This window comes from Leptodactylus fuscus, chromosome 8, assembly GCF_031893055.1.
Source record: "Leptodactylus fuscus isolate aLepFus1 chromosome 8, aLepFus1.hap2, whole genome shotgun sequence".
In the NCBI taxonomy this organism is placed as follows: Eukaryota; Metazoa; Chordata; class Amphibia; order Anura; family Leptodactylidae; genus Leptodactylus; species Leptodactylus fuscus.
Window position 1 is genome coordinate 98,090,473 of NC_134272.1, and position 17,161 is coordinate 98,107,633.

Genomic DNA, 17,161 nt, shown 5'->3' on the forward strand with positions numbered 1-17,161 from the left:
AGAAATAAAGGGATGATTACAGAGTGTGAAAAGTGTGTGAGAGCTGTACATGGGAGAAGGAAGAAAAGAGGGACTGATATGGATGGTGTATACTGGTGGTAGAGATGGAGGAGAGGTCTGATATGTATAGTGTATACTGGTGGTAGAGATGGAGGAGAGGACTGATATGTATAGTGTATACTGGTGGTAGAGATGGAGGAGAGGACTGATATGTATAGTGTACTGGTGGTAGAGATGGAGGAGAGGACTGACATGTATAGTGTACTGGTGGTAGAGATGGAGGAGAGGTCTGATATGTATAGTGTATACTGGTGGTAGAGATGGAGGAGAGGTCTGATATGTATAGTGTATACTGGTGGTAGAGATGGAGGAGAGGTCTGATATGTATAGTGTATACTGGTGGTAGAGATGGAGGAGAGGTCTGATATGTATAGTGTATACTGGTGGTAGAGATGGAGGAGAGGTCTGATATGTATAGTGTATACTGGTGGTAGAGATGGAGGAGAGGACTGATATGTATAGTGTATACTGGTGGTAGAGATGGAGGAGAGGACTGATATGTATAGTGTATACTGGTGGTAGAGATGGAGGAGAGGTCTGATATGTATAGTGTATACTGGTGGTAGAGATGGAGGAGAGGTCTGATATGTATAGTGTATACTGGTGGTAGAGATGGAGGAGAGGTCTGATATGTATAGCGTATACTGGTGGTAGAGGAGGAGAGGACTGATATGTATAGCGTATACTGATGGTAGAGATGGAGGAGAGGACTGATATGTATAGTGTACTGGTGGTAGAGATGGAGGAGAGGTCTGATATGTATAGTGTACTGGTGGTAGAGATGGAGGAGAGGTCTGATATGTATAGTGTACTGGTGGTAGAGATGGAGGAGAGGACTGATATGTATAGTGTATACTGGTGGTAGAGATGGAGGAGAGGTCTGATATGTATAGTGTATACTGGTGGTAGAGATGGAGGAGAGGTCTGATATGTATAGTGTATACTGGTGGTAGAGATGGAGGAGAGGTCTGATATGTATAGTGTATACTGGTGGTAGAGATGGAGGAGAGGTCTGATATGTATAGTGTATACTGGTGGTAGAGATGGAGGAGAGGACTGATATGTATAGTGTATACTGGTGGTAGAGATGGAGGAGAGGTCTGATATGTATAGTGTACTGGTGGTAGAGATGGAGGAGAGGACTGATATGTATAGTGTACTGGTGGTAGAGATGGAGGAGAGGTCTGATATGTATAGTGTATACTGGTGGTAGAGATGGAGGAGAGGACTGATATGTATAGTGTATACTGGTGGTAGAGATGGAGGAGAGGTCTGATATGTATAGTGTACTGGTGGTAGAGATGGAGGAGAGGACTGATATGTATAGTGTATACTGGTGGTAGAGATGGAGGAGAGGACTGATATGTATAGTGTACTGGTGGTAGAGATGGAGGAGAGGTCTGATATGTATAGTGTATACTGGTGGTAGAGATGGAGGAGAGGTCTGATATGTATAGTGTATACTGGTGGTAGAGATGGAGGAGAGGTCTGATATGTATAGTGTATACTGGTGGTAGAGATGGAGGAGAGGTCTGATATGTATAGTGTATACTGGTGGTAGAGATGGAGGAGAGGTCTGATATGTATAGTGTATACTGGTGGTAGAGATGGAGGAGAGGTCTGATATGTATAGTGTATACTGGTGGTAGAGATGGAGGAGAGGACTGATATGTATAGTGTATACTGGTGGTAGAGATGGAGGAGAGGTCTGATATGTATAGTGTATACTGGTGGTAGAGATGGAGGAGAGGACTGATATGTATAGTGTATACTGGTGGTAGAGATGGAGGAGAGGTCTGATATGTATAGTGTATACTGGTGGTAGAGATGGAGGAGAGGTCTGATATGTATAGTGTACTGGTGGTAGAGATGGAGGAGAGGACTGATATGTATAGTGTATACGGGTGGTAGAGATGGAGGAGAGGACTGATATGTATAGTGTATACTGGTGGTAGAGATGGAGGAGAGGTCTGATATGTATAGTGTACTGGTGGTAGAGATGGAGGAGAGGTCTGATCTGTATAGTGTATACTGGTGGTAGAGATGGAGGAGAGGACTGATCTGTATAGTGTATACTGGTGGTAGAGATGGAGGAGAGGTCTGATATGTATAGTGTATACTGGTGGTAGAGATGGAGGAGAGGTCTGATATGTATAGTGTACTGGTGGTAGAGATGGAGGAGAGGACTGATATGTATAGTGTATACGGGTGGTAGAGATGGAGGAGAGGTCTGATATGTATAGTGTATACTGGTGGTAGAGATGGAGGAGAGGTCTGATATGTATAGTGTATACGGGTGGTAGAGATGGAGGAGAGGTCTGATATGTATAGTGTATACTGGTGGTAGAGATGGAGGAGAGGACTGATATGTATAGTGTATACGGGTGGTAGAGATGGAGGAGAGGACTGCAGTGAGACAATGGCTAAGATAGTAAGAGACAGTGTAGCTATAGGATTCCATGTGGTAACTTGTTGTTTTAGATTGTAAATTACCTGGTGTTCTGCCATGGTTAGCCTGTTCCGTGCCAGGTATAGGTGCCAGGTATAGGTGCCCTTTGGTTAAGATGCACGCTGCAAATGAAATGCTCCCCCATAAGCTGTATCTACTTATATAGGAGCGCTCAGCTATAGAACTAGCACTAATTTAAGTTGTTAACTAATTAATCTACAAACTGTGACACATGAGGAGAGCGGCGGAGACAAGGAACAGCCATAAGATCAGTGAGGAGCAAAGACTGAGACGAGTGCAGAGAAGAAGACATGGAAATGATAGAATAGAGTTCAGGGACGGAGCAGAGGAGGATGAAATAGATAATAATCATATAGCATTCAGTATTACAGCAGAGCTATGGCGACTGTGATTATGGGGTGCAGCAATGGTGGGGTGATGATACCTGATAGGGCTCCACTCTTATATCTGGGCACTCTGGGGTCAGAGATGATATTTGGGCCCCATCCTGTATATATAGTCACATGCTTGGATGCATCTTGTTTTCTTCCTGGGCCATGACCTCTGACCTTATAGACATTAACCCTGTGGCTTCTTGTGTGTGTCTAGGAGATGGGAAGCAGCAGCCCCCCCCAGAGGAACTGGAAGGGCATAGCCATCGCCCTGCTGGTCATACTGGTCGTCTGCTCACTGATCACCATGTCAGTCATTCTCCTGACTCCAGGTAAGTAATAGAATGTGTATAATAGCCGCCCACCTGATACACACAGCGCCCCCTACACCTATTACACACAGCGCCCCCTACACCTATTACACACAGCGCCCCCTACACCTATTACACACAGCGCCCCCTACACCTATTACACACAGCGCCCCCTACACCTATTACACACAGCGCCCCCTACACCTATTACACACAGCGCCCCCTACACCTATTACACATAGCCCTCCCTACACCTATTACACACAGCGCCCCCTACACCTATTACACACAGCGCCCCCTACACCTATTACACACAGCGCCCCCTACACCTATTACACACAGCCCCCCCTACACCTATTACACACAGCGCCCCCTACACCTATTACACACAGCGCCCCCTACACCTATTACACACAGCGCCCCCTACACCTATTACACACAGCGCCCCCTACACCTATTACACACAGCGCCCCCTACACCTATTACACACAGCGCCCCCTACACCTATTACACACAGCGCCCCCTACACCTATTACACACAGCGCCCCCTACACCTATTACACACAGCGCCCCCTATACCTATTACACACAGCCCCCCCTACACCTATTACACACAGCGCCCCCGACACCTATTACACACAGCGCCCCCTACACCTATTACACACAGCCCCCCCTACACCTATTACACACAGCGCCCCCTACACCTATTACACACAGCGCCCCCTACACCTATTACACACAGCGCCCCCGTCAACCTATTACACACAGCGCCCCCTACACCTATTACACACAGCGCCCCCTACACCTATTACACACAGCGCCCCCTACACCTATTACACACAGCGCCCCCTACACCTATTACACACAGCGCCCCCTACACCTATTACACACAGCGCCCCCTACACCTATTACACACAGCGCCCCCTACACCTATTACACACAGCCCCCCCTACACCTATTACACACAGCGCCCCCGACACCTATTACACATAGCCCCCCCTACACCTATTACACACAGCGCCCCCGACACCTATTACACACAGCGCCCCCTACACCTATTACACACAGCCCCCCCTACACCTATTACACACAGCGCCCCCTACACCTATTACACATAGCCCCCCCTACACCTATTACACACAGCGCCCCCGACACCTATTACACACAGCGCCCCCTACACCTATTACACACAGCGCCCCCTACACCTATTACACACAGCGCCCCCTACACCTATTACACACAGCGCCCCCTACACCTATTACACACAGCGCCCCCTACACCTATTACACACAGCGCCCCCTACACCTATTACACACAGCGCCCCCTACACCTATTACACACAGCGCCCCCTACACCTATTACACACAGCGCCCCCTACACCTATTACACACAGCGCCCCCTACACCTATTACACACAGCGCCCCCTACACCTATTACACACAGCGCCCCCTACACCTATTACACACAGCGCCCCCTACACCTATTACACACAGCGCCCCCTACACCTATTACACACAGCGCCCCCTACACCTATTACACACAGCGCCCCCTACACCTATTACACACAGCGCCCCCTACACCTATTACACACAGCCCCCCCTACACCTATTACACACAGCGCCCCCTACACCTATTACACACAGCGCCCCTACACCTATTACACACAGCGCCCCCTACACCTATTACACACAGCGCCCCCTACACCTATTACACAGAGCCCCCCCTACACCTATTACACACAGCCCCCCCTACACCTATTACACACAGCCCCCCCTACACCTATTACACACAGCGCCCCCTACACCTATTACACACAGCGCCCCCTACACCTATTACACACAGCGCCCCCTACACCTATTACACACAGCGCCCCCTACACCTATTACACACAGCGCCCCCTACACCTATTACACACAGCGCCCCCTCCAGTTATTACTGCCACACATAGCCCCCCCCTACACCTATTACACACAGCGCCCCCTACACCTATTACACACAGCGCCCCCTACACCTATTACACACAGCGCCCCCTACACCTATTACACACAGCCCCCCCTACACCTATTACACACAGCCCCCCCTACACCTATTACACACAGCGCCCCCTACACCTATTACACACAGCGCCCCCTACACCTATTACACATAGCGCCCCCTACACCTATTACACACAGCCCCCCCTACACCTATTACACACAGCGCCCCCTACACCTATTACACACAGCCCCCCCTACACCTATTACACACAGCCCCCCCTACACCTATTACACACAGCGCCCCCTACACCTATTACACACAGCGCCCCCTACACCTATTACACACAGCGCCCCCTACACCTATTACACACAGCGCCCCCTACACCTATTACACACAGCGCCCCCTACACCTATTACACACAGCGCCCCCTACACCTATTACACACAGCGCCCCCTACACCTATTACACACAGCCCCCCCTACACCTATTACACACAGCGCCCCCTACACCTATTACACACAGCGCCCCCTACACCTATTACACACAGCGCCCCCTACACCTATTACACACAGCGCCCCCTACACCTATTACACACAGCCCCCCCTACACCTATTACACACAGCGCCCCCTACACCTATTACACACAGCGCCCCCTACACCTATTACACACAGCGCCCCCTACACCTATTACACACAGCGCCCCCTACACCTATTACACACAGCGCCCCCTACACCTATTACACACAGCGCCCCCTACACCTATTACACACAGCGCCCCCTACACCTATTACACACAGCGCCCCCTACACCTATTACACACAGCGCCCCCTACACCTATTACACACAGCGCCCCCTACACCTATTACACACAGCGCCCCCTACACCTATTACACACAGCGCCCCTACACCTATTACACACAGCGCCCCCTACACCTATTACACACAGCGCCCCCTACACCTATTACACACAGCGCCCCCTACACCTATTACACACAGCGCCCCCGACACCTATTACACACAGCGCCCCCTACACCTATTACACACAGCGCCCCCTACACCTATTACACACAGCGCCCCCTACACCGATTACACACAGCGCCCCCTACACCGATTACACACAGCGCCCCCGACACCTATTACACATAGCGCCCCCTACACCTATTACACACAGCGCCCCCTACACCTATTACACACAGCGCCCCCTACACCTATTACACACAGCGCCCCCGTCAACCTATTACACACAGCGCCCCCTACACCTATTACACACAGCGCCCCCTACACCTATTACACACAGCGCCCCCTACACCTATTACACACAGCGCCCCCTACACCTATTACACACAGCGCCCCCTACACCTATTACACACAGCGCCCCCGTCAACCTATTACACACAGCGCCCCCTACACCTATTACACACAGCGCCCCCTACACCTATTACACACAGCGCCCCCTACACCTATTACACACAGCGCCCCCTACACCTATTACACACAGCGCCCCCTACACCTATTACACACAGCGCCCCCTACACCTATTACACACAGCGCCCCCTACACCTATTACACACAGCGCCCCCGACACCTATTACACACAGCGCCCCCTACACCTATTACACACAGCGCCCCCTACACCTATTACACACAGCGCCCCCTACACCTATTACACACAGCCCCCCCTACACCTATTACACATAGCGCCCCCTCCAGTTATTACTGCCACACATAGCCCCCCCTACACCTATTACACATAGCGCCCCCTACACCGATTACACACAGCGCCCCCTCCAGTTATTACTGCCACACATAGCCCCCCCTACACCTATTACACACAGCGCCCCCTACACCTATTACACACAGCGCCCCCTACACCTATTACACACAGCGCCCCCTACACCTATTACACACAGCGCCCCCTACACCTATTACACACAGCGCCCCTACACCTATTACACACAGCGCCCCCTACACCTATTACACACAGCGCCCCCTACACCTATTACACACAGCGCCCCCTACACCTATTACACACAGCGCCCCCTACACCTATTACACACAGCGCCCCCTACACCTATTACACACAGCGCCCCCTACACCTATTACACACAGCGCCCCCTACACCTATTACACACAGCGCCCCCTACACCTATTACACACAGCGCCCCCTACACCTATTACACACAGCGCCCCCTACACCTATTACACACAGCGCCCCCTACACCGATTACACACAGCGCCCCCTACACCTATTACACACAGCGCCCCCTACACCTATTACACACAGCGCCCCCTACACCTATTACACACAGCGCCCCCTACACCTATTACACACAGCGCCCCCTATACCTATTACACACAGCGCCCCCGACACCTATTACACACAGCGCCCCCTACACCTATTACACATAGCCCCCCCTACACCTATTACACATAGCGCCCCCTACACCTATTACACACAGCGCCCCCTACACCTATTACACACAGCGCCCCCTACACCGATTACACACAGCGCCCCCTACACCTATTACACATAGCCCCCCCTACACCTATTACACACAGCGCCCCCTACACCTATTACACACAGCGCCCCCTACACCTATTACACACAGCGCCCCCTACACCTATTACACACAGCGCCCCCTCCAGTTATTACTGCCACACATAGCCCCCCCCTACACCTATTACACAGAGCCCCCCCTACACCTATTACACACAGCGCCCCCTATACCTATTACACACAGCGCCCCCTACACCTATTACACACAGCGCCCCCTACACCTATTACACACAGCGCCCCCTCCAGTTATTACTGCCACACATAGCCCCCCCCTACACCTATTACACACAGCGCCCCCTACACCTATTACACACAGCGCCCCCTACACCTATTACACACAGCGCCCCCTACACCTATTACACACAGCGCCCCCTACACCTATTACACACAGCCCCCCCTACACCTATTACACACAGCGCCCCCTACACCTATTACACACAGCGCCCCCTACACCTATTACACACAGCGCCCCCTACACCTATTACACACAGCGCCCCCTACACCTATTACACACAGCGCCCCCTACACCTATTACACACAGCGCCCCCTACACCTATTACACACAGCGCCCCCTACACCTATTACACACAGCGCCCCCTACACCTATTACACACAGCGCCCCCTACACCTATTACACACAGCGCCCCCTACACCTATTACACACAGCGCCCCCTACACCTATTACACACAGCGCCCCCTACACCTATTACACACAGCGCCCCCTACACCTATTACACACAGCGCCCCCTACACCTATTACACACAGCGCCCCCTACACCTATTACACACAGCGCCCCCTACACCTATTACACACAGCGCCCCCTACACCTATTACACACAGCGCCCCCTACACCTATTACACACAGCGCCCCCTACACCTATTACACACAGCGCCCCCTCCAGTTATTACTGCCACACATAGCCCCCCCCTACACCTATTACACAGAGCCCCCCCTACACCTATTACACACAGCGCCCCCTATACCTATTACACACAGCGCCCCCTATACCTATTACACACAGCGCCCCCTACACCTATTACACAGAGCCCCCCCTACACCTATTACACACAGCGCCCCCTACACCTATTACACACAGCGCCCCCTACACCGATTACACACAGCGCCCCCTACACCTATTACACACAGCGCCCCCTACACCTATTACACACAGCGCCCCCTACACCTATTACACACAGCGCCCCCTACACCTATTACACACAGCGCCCCTACACCTATTACACACAGCGCCCCCTACACCTATTACACACAGCGCCCCCTACACCTATTACACACAGCGCCCCCTACACCTATTACACACAGCGCCCCCTACACCTATTACACACAGCGCCCCCTACACCTATTACACACAGCGCCCCCTACACCTATTACACACAGCGCCCCCTACACCTATTACACACAGCGCCCCCTACACCTATTACACACAGCGCCCCCTACACCTATTACACACAGCGCCCCCTACACCTATTACACACAGCGCCCCCTACACCTATTACACACAGCGCCCCTACACCTATTACACACAGCGCCCCCTACACCTATTACACACAGCGCCCCCTACACCTATTACACACAGCGCCCCCTACACCTATTACACAGAGCCCCCCCTACACCTATTACACAGAGCCCCCCCTACACCTATTACACACAGCGCCCCCTACACCTATTACACACAGCGCCCCCTACACCTATTACACACAGCGCCCCCTACACCTATTACACACAGCGCCCCCTACACCTATTACACACAGCGCCCCCTACACCTATTACACACAGCGCCCCTACACCTATTACACACAGCGCCCCCTACACCTATTACACACAGCCCCCCCTACACCTATTACACACAGCGCCCCCTACACCTATTACACACAGCGCCCCCTACACCTATTACACACAGCGCCCCCTACACCTATTACACACAGCCCCCCCTACACCTATTACACACAGCCCCCCCTACACCTATTACACACAGCGCCCCCTACACCTATTACACACAGCGCCCCCTACACCTATTACACACAGCGCCCCCTACACCTATTACACACAGCGCCCCCTACACCTATTACACACAGCGCCCCCTACACCTATTACACACAGCGCCCCCTACACCTATTACACACAGCGCCCCCTACACCTATTACACACAGCGCCCCCTACACCTATTACACAGAGCGCCCCCTACACCTATTACACACAGCCCCCCCTACACCTATTACACACAGCCCCCCCTACACCTATTACACACAGCGCCCCCTACACCTATTACACACAGCGCCCCCTACACCTATTACACACAGCGCCCCCTACACCTATTACACACAGCGCCCCCTACACCTATTACACACAGCGCCCCCTACACCTATTACACACAGCGCCCCCTACACCTATTACACACAGCGCCCCCGACACCTATTACACAGAGCGCCCCTACACCTATTACACACAGCGCCCCCTATACCTATTACACATAGCACCCCCCTCCAGTTATTACTGCCACACATAGCCCCCCCTACACCTATTACACATAGCGCCCCCTACACCTATTACACACAGCGCCCCCTACACCTATTACACACAGCGCCCCCTACACCTATTACACACAGCGCCCCCTACACCTATTACACATAGCGCCCCCTACACCTATTACACAGAGCCCCCCCTACACCTATTACACACAGCGCCCCCTACACCTATTACACACAGCGCCCCCTACACCTATTACACACAGCGCCCCCTACACCTATTACACACAGCGCCCCCTACACCTATTACACACAGCGCCCCCCTACACCTATTACACACAGCGCCCCCTACACCTATTACACACAGCGCCCCCGACACCTATTACACACAGCGCCCCCGACACCTATTACACACAGCGCCCCCTACACCTATTACACACAGCGCCCCCTACACCTATTACACACAGCGCCCCCTACACCTATTACACACAGCCCCCCCTACACCTATTACACACAGCGCCCCCTACACCTATTACACACAGCGCCCCCTACACCTATTACACACAGCGCCCCCTACACCTATTACACACAGCGCCCCCTACACCTATTACACACAGCGCCCCCTACACCTATTACACACAGCGCCCCCTACACCTATTACACATAGCGCCCCCTACACCTATTACACACAGCGCCCCCTACACCTATTACACACAGCGCCCCCTACACCTATTACACACAGCCCCCCCTACACCTATTACACATAGCCCCCCCTACACCTATTACACATAGCGCCCCCTCCAGTTATTACTGCCACACATAGCCCCCCCTACACCTATTACACACAGCGCCCCCTACACCTATTACACACAGCGCCCCCTACACCGATTACACACAGCGCCCCCGACACCTATTACACACAGCGCCCCCTACACCTATTACACACAGCGCCCCCTACACCTATTACACACAGCGCCCCCCTACACCTATTACACACAGCGCCCCCTACACCTATTACACACAGCCCCCCTACACCTATTACACATAGCGCCCCCTACACCTATTACACACAGCGCCCCCTACACCTATTACACACAGCGCCCCCTACACCTATTACACATAGCGCCCCCTACACCGATTACACACAGCGCCCCCTCCAGTTATTACTGCCACACATAGCCCCCCCCTACACCTATTACACACAGCACCCCCCTACACCTATTACACACAGCGCCCCCTACACCTATTACACACAGCGCCCCCTACACCTATTACACACAGCCCCCCCTACACCTATTACACATAGCGCCCCCTACACCGATTACACACAGCGCCCCCTCCAGTTATTACTGCCACACATAGCCCCCCCCTACACCTATTACACACAGCGCCCCCCCCTATACCTATTACACACAGCGCCCCCGACACCTATTACACACAGCGCCCCCTACACCTATTACACACAGCGCCCCCCTACACCTATTACACACAGCGCCCCCTACACCTATTACACACAGCGCCCCCTACACCTATTACACACAGCGCCCCCTACACCTATTACACACAGCGCCCCCTACACCTATTACACACAGCGCCCCCTACACCTATTACACACAGCGCCCCCTACTATTACACACAGCGCCCCCTACACCTATTACACACAGCGCCCCCTACACCTATTACACACAGCGCCCCCTACACCTATTACACACAGCGCCCCCTACACCTATTACACATAGCGCCCCCTACACCGATTACACACAGCGCCCCCTCCAGTTATTACTGCCACACATAGCCCCCCCCCTACACCTATTACACACAGCGCCCCCCTATACCTATTACACACAGCGCCCCCGACACCTATTACACACAGCGCCCCCTACACCTATTACACACAGCGCCCCCTACACCTATTACACACAGCGCCCCCTACACCTATTACACACAGCGCCCCCTACACCTATTACACACAGCGCCCCCTACACCTATTACACACAGCGCCCCCTACACCTATTACACACAGCCCCCCCTACACCTATTACACACAGCGCCCCCTACACCTATTACACACAGCGCCCCCTACACCTATTACACACAGCGCCCCCTACACCTATTACACACAGCGCCCCCTACACCTATTACACAGAGCCCCCCCTACACCTATTACACAGAGCCCCCCCCTACACCTATTACACACAGCGCCCCCTACACCTATTACACACAGCGCCCCCTACACCTATTACACACAGCGCCCCCTACACCTATTACACACAGCGCCCCCTACACCTATTACACACAGCGCCCCCTACACCTATTACACACAGCGCCCCCTACACCTATTACACACAGCGCCCCCTACACCTATTACACACAGCGCCCCCTACACCTATTACACACAGCGCCCCCTACACCTATTACACACAGCGCCCCCTACACCTATTACACACAGCCCCCCCTACACCTATTACACACAGCGCCCCCTACACCTATTACACACAGCGCCCCCGACACCTATTACACACAGCGCCCCCTACACCTATTACACACAGCGCCCCCTACACCTATTACACACAGCGCCCCCTACACCTATTACACACAGCCCCCCCTACACCTATTACACACAGCGCCCCCTACACCTATTACACACAGCGCCCCCTACACCTATTACACACAGCGCCCCCTACACCTATTACACACAGCGCCCCCTACACCTATTACACACAGCCCCCCCTACACCTATTACACACAGCGCCCCCTACACCTATTACACACAGCGCCCCCTACACCTATTACACACAGCGCCCCCTACACCTATTACACACAGCGCCCCCTACACCTATTACACACAGCGCCCCCTACACCTATTACACACAGCGCCCCCTACACCTATTACACACAGCCCCCCCCTACACCTATTACACACAGCGCCCCCTACACCTATTACACATAGCGCCCCCTCCAGTTATTACTGCCACATATAGCACCCCCTCCAGTTATTACTGCCACACATAGCCCCCCCTACACCTATTACACATAGCGCCCCCTACACCTATTACACACAGCGCCCCCTACACCTATTACACACAGCGCCCCCTACACCTATTACACACAGCGCCCCCTACACCTATTACACACAGCGCCCCCTCCAGTTATTACTGCCACACATAGCGCCCCCTCCAGTTATTACTGACACACAAGTATTAGTGGTGCTGACTAAATCACAAATCTCAATATATTTTTTGTTGGGTTCCAGATGAAATGACAAATACTCCGGAGAAGATCCTGACCCTGGACGACCTCTTCAGGAAAGAATTTACGACCCATAATCCTGAGCCCAGGTGGATTAATGGTAGGTGAACAGCAACCACTATGCCGAGTAGCAGAGACTTAAAGGGGTATTCCCACGTCGCATACTCACCAGTCTTCAGTGCTGTAAAATCTTCTGTCTTCCTGCTTTGTTGCATCATTGGTGGGCGGGGTCACATATGCAAAGCCAGTGGTGAGATTCCGCTAGCCCTGCGTGCACGCTCGTAGATGGTGAGACCAGTCTAGCCTTCACAATGCCAATACAGACCCGGCACCCGCTGTAATAGAGAGGCGGATGCCGGGGAGGGTTAGACGCCGACACAGGTGCCTGCAACATGGCTATGCTCCTGCCCTGCATGAAGCCAGCAGCGGCAGGAGCTCCTGTTATTCCGCTCCTCCGTCCCCCCCTCCCCGGAATAGGCTTCATGCAGGGCAGGAGCATAGCCATGTTGCAGGCACCTGTGTCGGCGTCTAACCCTCCCTGGCATCCGCCTCTCTATTACAGTGGATGCCGGGTCTGTATTGGTGGCCCCTTCCCCCCAAAGGGTAAACTACCCCACCCCCCTCCAGGCTCGCTCCCGTGCACTTAGCCCCTCCCCCCTCAGAGCAGCAGATACATCACTTGACTTATGAGCAGATAAGTCAGGGATGTGTCCAAAAAAAAAAAAAAATGAATATAGTAATATAGTGGAGAAACCAAGCCGTTGTGCTGAAGCAGGAGAAGTCCTAGATAGGATCCTTGTGATGGGACAACCCTTATACCAAGGAGCAGGAACCAGAGGGGAGTCACTGCCCAAAATACATCCTAGGGAAGACTATACATCATATGCTATACAGTGATATGAACCATACTCGTATAACCTGGGTATATACTGTATATAATTATATATATATATGTACAGCCGGTATAACCTGGGTATATTCTGTATATAATTATATATGTACAGTCGCTATAACCTGGGTATATACTGTATATAATTATATATATGTACAGCTGGTATAACCTGGGTATATTCTGTATATAATTCTATATGTACAGCCGGTATAACCTTGGTATATACTGTATATAATTATATATGTACAGCTGGTATAACCTGGGTATATAATTATATATGTACAGCCGGTATAACCTGGGTATATACTGTATATAATTATATATGTACAGCCGGTATAAACCTGGGTATATTCTGTATATAATTATATATGTACAGCCGGTATAACCTGGATATATACTGTATATAATTATATATGTACAGCCGGTATAACCTGGGTATATACTGTATATAATTATATATGTACAGCCGGTATAACTTGGGTATATACTGTATATAATTATATATGTACAGCCGGTATAACCTGGATATATAATTATATATGTACAGCCGGTATAACCTGGGTATATACTGTATATAATTATATATGTACAGCCGGTATAACCTGGGTATATACTGTATATAATTATATATGTACAGCCGGTATAACCTGGGTATATACTGTATATAATTATATATGTACAGCCGGTATAACTTGGGTATATACTGTATATAATTATATATGTACAGCCGGTATAACCTGGATATATAATTATATATGTACAGCCGGTATAACCTGGGTATATACTGTATATAATTATATATGTACAGCTGGTATAACCTGGGTATATAATTATATATGTACAGCCGGTATAACCTGGGTATATACTGTATATAATTATATATGTACAGCCGGTATAACCTGGGTATATACTGTATATAATTATATATGTACAGCCGGTATAACTTGGGTATATACTGTATATAATTATATATGTACAGCCGGTATAACTTGGGTATATACTGTATATAATTATATATGTACAGCCGGTATAACCTGGATATATAATTATATATGTACAGCCGGTATAACCTGGGTATATACTGTATATAATTATATATGTACAGCTGGTATAACCTGGGTATATAATTATATATGTACAGCCGGTATAACCTGGGTATATACTGTATATAATTATATATGTACAGCCGGTATAACCTGGGTATATACTGTATATAATTATATATGTACAGCCGGTATAACCTGGGTATATACTGTATATAATTATATATGTACAGCCAGCCGGTATAACTTGGGTATATACTGTATATAATTATATATGTACAGCCGGTATAACCTGGATATATAATTATATATGTACAGCCGGTATAACCTGGGTATATACTGTATATAATTATATATGTACAGCCGGTATAACCTTGGTATATACTGTATATAATTCTATATGTACAGCTGGTATAACCTGGGTATATACTGTATATAATTATATATGTACAGCCGGTATAAACTTGGGTATATACTGTATATAATTATATATGTACAGCCGGTATAACCTGGATATATAATTATATATGTACAGCCGGTATAACCTGGGTATATACTGTATATAATTATATATGTACAGCTGGTATAACCTGGGTATATAATTATATATGTACAGCCGGTCTAACCTGGGTATATTCTGTATATAATTATATATGTACAGCCGGTCTAACCTGGGTATATTCTGTATATAATTATATATGTACAGCCGGTATAACCTGGGTATATACTGTATATAATTCTATATGTACAGCCGGTATAACCTTGGTATATACTGTATATAATTCTATATGTACAGCTGGTATAACCTGGGTATATACTGTATATAATTCTATATGTACAGCCGGTATAACCTGGGTATATACTGTATATAATTCTATATGTACAGCCGGTATAACCCGGGTATATACTGTATATAATTATATATGTACAGCCGGGATAACCTGGGTATATACTGTATATAATTCTATATATACAGCCGGTATAACCCGGGTCATATACTGTATATAATTCTATATGTACAGCCGGTATAACCTGGGTATATACTGTATATAATTATATATGTACAGCCGGTCTAACCTGGGTATATACTGTATATAATTATATATGTACAGCCAGGATAACCTGGGTATATACTGTATATAATTGTATATGTACAGCCGGTATAACCTGGGTATATACTGTATATAATTTTATATGTACAGCCGGTATAACCTGGGTATATACTGTATATAATTCTATATGTACAGCCGGTATAACCCGGGTATATACTGTATATATAATTCTATATGTACAGCCGGTATAACCTGGGTATATACTGTATATAATTCTATATATACAGCCGGTCTAACCTGGGTATATACTGTATATAATTATATATGTACAGCCGGATAACCTGGGTATATACTGTATATAATTCTATATGTACAGCCGGTATAACCCGGGTATATACTGTATATATAATTCTATATGTACAGCCGGTATAACCTGGGTATATACTGTATATAATTCTATATATACAGCCGGTCTAACCTGGGTATATACTGTATATAATTATATATATGTACAGCCGGTATAACCCGGGTATATACTGTATATAATTCTATATGTACAGCCGGTATAACCTGGGTACTATATACAGCTAGTGGTGATATAAATCTCTCAGTATCCGTCGCTTTCTACTGTTTGACTAATAGAATAATGAAATCTACAATAAAATAAAATAAAATCTTAAAATATATCTGTAAA

General features: G+C 49.5%; 1 protein-coding gene across 1 annotated transcript in view; it reads left to right on the top strand.

Moving 5' to 3' along the window:
* DPP10 (dipeptidyl peptidase like 10) overlaps positions 1-17,161 on the top strand; it is a 206,770-nt gene that overhangs the window by 60,402 nt on the left and 129,207 nt on the right. Inside the window, exons 2-3 of the mRNA XM_075285494.1 lie at positions 3,119-3,233; positions 13,485-13,580. Of these exons, the coding sequence (XP_075141595.1) occupies positions 3,119-3,233; positions 13,485-13,580 (211 nt within the window). The remainder of the gene's footprint in view (positions 1-3,118; positions 3,234-13,484; positions 13,581-17,161) is intronic.